Raw genomic sequence first — 5000 nt, 5'->3', positions numbered from 1 at the left:
CATGTAAAGTGGATTATCAGTATCATGGGAAGCTCTTTGTGTCTGACCTCATGGAAACAGGCGGACTGGACCGGCAGGTTCTGCTCAGCAGCCGTATTGTGCACATAATTTTATTAGCATCATTATACACAGACAGGAATTTATGTGTCTGCCCAAAGCAGAAATATTACAGAAAGGTTACGAGGCTCTGAGGTGGAAACAGAGTTTTATTGTTTTTCCTCCTGAGGCTGAAACCTGCAGAAGGTGCTGCTGTGAGAGAGGCTTCAGAGGGGCTTCAGAGGGGGGGCTTGTGCTCCCAGCAGCACAGGAAGACACGAGGCAGAGAGAGGAAGCAGGACGGGGAGTGGACGCTTTCTGATGACACTTTGATGGAGGACAGAAAGGAGACGTGGATCCTCATGTGTCCTCTTGTTTCCTTTTGCAGGGTGATCACCTACGAGTGCTGTCCCGGTTATGAGAAGATTCCAGGAGAGAAGGGCTGTCCTGCTGGTATGACCTCTGACCTCAACACAATGTGCACTCAGCATCCATAACTCAGACCACTGAGGCTTTCTTAGTTATTCAAGAATAAATTCATTGATAATGTCACGGAACAACAGTTTGACGGTTGAGGACAAATTCAGAGATCGATCCATAAACATGATTTGTGTAAAAACATAAAGAGACATGAATTCATTCAAACGTGCTGACAGACAATAAAATGACCTGTGGATTTCTTTTTAGACTTTCCTGTGATGAAGGATTAAAAACAGGATGTGCTTACACGTGTGTGTGTGTGTGTGTGTGTGTGTGTGTGTGTGTGTGTGTGTGTGTGTGTGTGTGAATGACAACAAACCAAAAGCTCAAACTGTGCTGCTGTGACCCAACCTTCACCCTGAATACAGCCACAGATGCATTGTGGGTGTCCTGCTCGGACAGACAAACATGAGGACCAGTGGTTTATCTTAGCTGCAGCTGACGGGTCATTTGTGGTCGGCGTGTTCATTTCGAGTGTCTGTGTCATTGCAGCGCTGCCTCTGGTGAACATCTACAACACTCTGGGCGTAGTGGGAGCCTCCACCACCCAGATGTACTCTGAACGGGCCAAACTGAAGGAGGAGATCGAAGGTCCAGGAAGCTTCACCTTCTTCGCTCCGAGCAACGAGGCCTGGGCCGCCCTGCCGACAGTCAGTACAATCCCTCACTGCCGTCCTCCAGTTCTCAGCAAGTCGCTGAAAATAGTCCCAACAAAGACACCACTGTGTCCTCCAGTGTGTCCGATAAGAACTACAGCCAGCAGCTGTTTGAGGACATGAAACTGTACTTATGAGGAGTTTCAGTAGGAACCAATGGGCTTGGAGCTGAGAGCCACAGACAGTGTTGAGTGACGGACCGACATGTTGATGGTTTGAGTCTGAACATGAGATTTATTGATGCAGAGAAAAAGAACTGCAGACTGATACTCGATATGTCTGAAAACGTTGACTGGGTGTGTTTCAGGATGTTGTAGGACGTAACCGTCTGACACAGCACCCAAGCAGCCTCTTAGCAAACACTTAGCAACAGCAAAGCGACCACCTGGCTACATGTTCGTAACGCCCCCTCACCACAGAGCAAGCACCGTAAACCGAAGCAAAAAGCAGCCGCTGAGCAGCCACCATAAATACCCTGGAAACCACCATGAACACAGTAGATTCACCCAGTAATTCTACATCCACTCCTGTAGCAACTAGCCAGAATACACGAGCAGCCGCCTGTTAACACCCAGCAACAACCCCAAAGACCACAGGTTTCTGACTGGTCTCTGAGGCTGGAGCTCTTCATCTGCTCTTCTTCTTCCTGCGTCTCAGCTGACTCTGTGTGGTTGGTGTTGTGTTGCAGGAGATCCTGGACGCTCTGGTCAGCAACGTCAACATCGAGCTGCTGAACGCTCTTCATTACCACATGGTGAACCGCCGGCTGACCTCCGAGGAGCTCAAACACGGATCCTCCTTCGCCTCCATGTACCAGGACTTCCACGTCCACATCCACCACTACAGCAACGGCGTCAGTGACACACACACACACACACACACACACACACACACACACACACACACACACACACACACACACACACACACACACACACACACACATTCTGCTGTTTAGAGTTACAACATAAATATTTGTAGTGAAACACAAACAGTCTGTCTGGAAACAGTGACATCAGCTGTGTGTGTGTGTGTGTGTGTGTGTGTGTGTGTGTGTGGTGAGCCACTCAGCAGTCAGTCGTTCTGACTCAACAGTAGTTTTATTTTGAACATTGCTGCTGTACATCTCATTTGGTTTCCGATGTTTGCTTTAGTTCTGTGGAGATTTTCACTGACCGGGTCTGATCTGGTCTGGTTTTGGGGCTGGACTGTTGTGGGTCTGATCTCTTCTTAAACTGCTCCCAGACCCTGAAGGGGGTGGGGGGGCTGTTTATTGGCAGTTAGCTGAGCACTTTGTTGAGGGACATGGTGACCCATCAGGGTCCCTCACATCAGCCCACCCCAGCTGCCCAGGACAAGGCGCAGTGCTGCACCCCCCCACTGCTCCCACTATCCCCACGTCCTTTAAAGATGGTGACATATACAGATATTTTTACATAAAGGAAAAGGTGTGTGTGTGTGTGTGTGGGGGGGGGGGGGGGGGGGGGGGGGCTTCACTTCTGTTTATATCACCTGTTTCAGTGAACCTGTTTACCTGTGGACTGTTCCAAACAGGTGTTCAGAATAAGCAAATCAATGTAGCCAATGAGCTCAGACATTAAATATCTTGTGTTTGTGCTGTTTGCATGTGAGTTTATGTCAGAGAGGATCAGATCAGCTGATGACATTCAGTTTGGAATCTGGGCTGTAGATCTATATGTACACATGTGGAGGATTTATTCTGAAGGTTTGCAGAATGATTGGATGTGTTGATGAAGGAGGTTGTCGTAGGAACAGCAGTATATCGTCTGCGTAAAGACTGATCTGAGACGGGTGTTTAGCAGATGTTTGGCTGCTGCTAACAGTTCAATGAAAATGGTAGTAGTCAATAGAGTGGACACCCTGGAGCTTTGTGAGGTTTGCTCTTGATGAAGGTCGCTAACCTTCTAGCTGTGAGGCTACAGTGTTACCACTTTTCCACAGTGCCACCGATATGCTGTGTGGCAGCAGTGTCGTGGTGAAGTGATGAGTGATGAGTTAAACGGTGTGCGAGGGTTTCTGGATTCATGTCGACCTTTGATGGAACCTGTTTGACTCTTTCTGTTCGGTGTTCTGGTGCCTCACTGATGATTGAATGTGCAGGCAGATGATCGACGGGCCTCTGTTAGCTTTTTTTAGGACCTGAAGTGTTGATAGAACTCAGCGGGGAAGCCATCAGGTCGAGGCCAGTGGAGAGTTCGTCTTGTGGTTTTGATGAGTCGAGTCTGTTGGTTTGGTCTGAGTTGTAGTAAGATGACGCTCTCGAGAAATGAGTGGATACATTCTTGACTTGAGTCTTTCTCTGAGGAGCACAGATCGCTGTGAAATCTTTGGATGATTGTCAGATAACAGATCTTTTCTTCGCCTCCTCAGATTGTGACAGTGAACTGCGCTCGTCTGATCAAACCTGACCAACACGCCACCAATGGCATTGTGCACGTGGTCGACCGCGTCATCACCGCCGTCTCCAATGACGTGAGCACGCTCCTCGATGTCGACGATGACCTGGAGACACTGCGTGTGAGTACCAGACGAGTTTTACTCAGAGCCAGACTAGAAGGTGGAGAAGGCTGACCTGAATGTTGGCCTTCATTTGCTGACTTCCTGTTCCTGTGTTTCAGACCGCAATGGCCGCTGCAGGTCTGACTGCCATGTTGGAGAACGAGGGTCAGTACACGGTCTTTGCTCCCACCAACGAGGCCTTTGAGAAGATTCCCCAGGAGACCCTGAACAGGATCCTGGGAGACCCTGTGGCTCTGAGAGGTGACCAGCAGGAGGCGCTCTGACTCTTTTCAGCCTTCTGTATTAACTGTGGTTTTAGAGCAGCTGTAACCTTCATGAACTGGACTCTGATGGTAGCCCTGGTATGTACCTGTCCGCCCCCTCAGACTTGCTGAACTACCACATCCTGAAGCACATGCAGTGTGCTGAGTCGATCGTGTCGGGGACTCCGATGGAGACCCTGCAGGGCACCACGCTTGAGGTCGGCTGTGATGGAGACCAGATGACGCTGAATGGGAGGGCCATCATCTCCAAGAAAGACCAGCTGGGAACCAACGGAGTCGTCCACTACATCAACGAGCTGCTCATACCAGATTCAGGTACTGGGTACTACAATAATGCTAGTAATACTGAGTACTACAGCAATACAAGTAACACTACCACTGCAGTGTCTAATACAGATACTACTACTGCATTTAACACTGAACGTACTGCTATTAAAACAATAGTATAGTACAACATAATCCACACTGCTAAGGTAGAGTCATCCACTACATCAACCAAATACTCAGCTCTTAGGTACTAGTACTACAAATAATACTAGTACTGTATCTAATACTGAGAGTTCTTCCATCAAAACTACAGTACAGCACATCCAAAGTAAACTGAAATAAAGACAACACTGAGCTGAACATACTGCTACTACTGTATATCTCTAATACTGCTATTTCTACATCATGCTCAGTAGTATAAGTAGTATTTGCAGTACTTTAATGTCACATTGACTCTGTGTTTAATGTTTTTTTTTTCAGCCAAAGTTCTGCTGGAGCTGGCTGAAGGCTCATCTGTTGCCACGGCAACCAAGCTGTTTGTTGAAGCAGGTCTGACCCCCCACCTGACGGGCTCCGAGGCGCTGACCATGCTGGCCCCCCTGGACGACGCCTTCAAAGGTCCATTTCTCTCTGCACCAGTTCATGGTTACTGATGAAATGCAGCTTTCCCTGAATTTAGAACAAATAGTGCAGTACTTTCAGTGTACTCACAGTGTACTTACAGTGTACTCACAGTGTACTTTCAGTGTACTTACAG

The 5000-nt window shown here is 48.3% G+C and overlaps 1 protein-coding gene across 1 annotated transcript in view; it reads left to right on the top strand.

Moving 5' to 3' along the window:
* Positions 1-5000, top strand: part of tgfbi (transforming growth factor, beta-induced) — a 22267-nt gene that overhangs the window by 9318 nt on the left and 7949 nt on the right. Inside the window, exons 3-9 of the mRNA XM_070963214.1 lie at positions 425-489; positions 1009-1166; positions 1861-2025; positions 3564-3710; positions 3812-3953; positions 4079-4291; positions 4724-4861. Of these exons, the coding sequence (XP_070819315.1) occupies positions 425-489; positions 1009-1166; positions 1861-2025; positions 3564-3710; positions 3812-3953; positions 4079-4291; positions 4724-4861 (1028 nt within the window). The remainder of the gene's footprint in view (positions 1-424; positions 490-1008; positions 1167-1860; positions 2026-3563; positions 3711-3811; positions 3954-4078; positions 4292-4723; positions 4862-5000) is intronic.

The sequence above is a fragment of the Chaetodon trifascialis genome, chromosome 5 (genome assembly GCF_039877785.1).
Source record: "Chaetodon trifascialis isolate fChaTrf1 chromosome 5, fChaTrf1.hap1, whole genome shotgun sequence".
NCBI lineage: Eukaryota > Metazoa > Chordata > Actinopteri > Chaetodontiformes > Chaetodontidae > Chaetodon > Chaetodon trifascialis.
The sequence above is the reverse complement of the archived record's forward strand: the minus strand, read 5'-3'. Positions and strand labels throughout refer to the sequence as shown.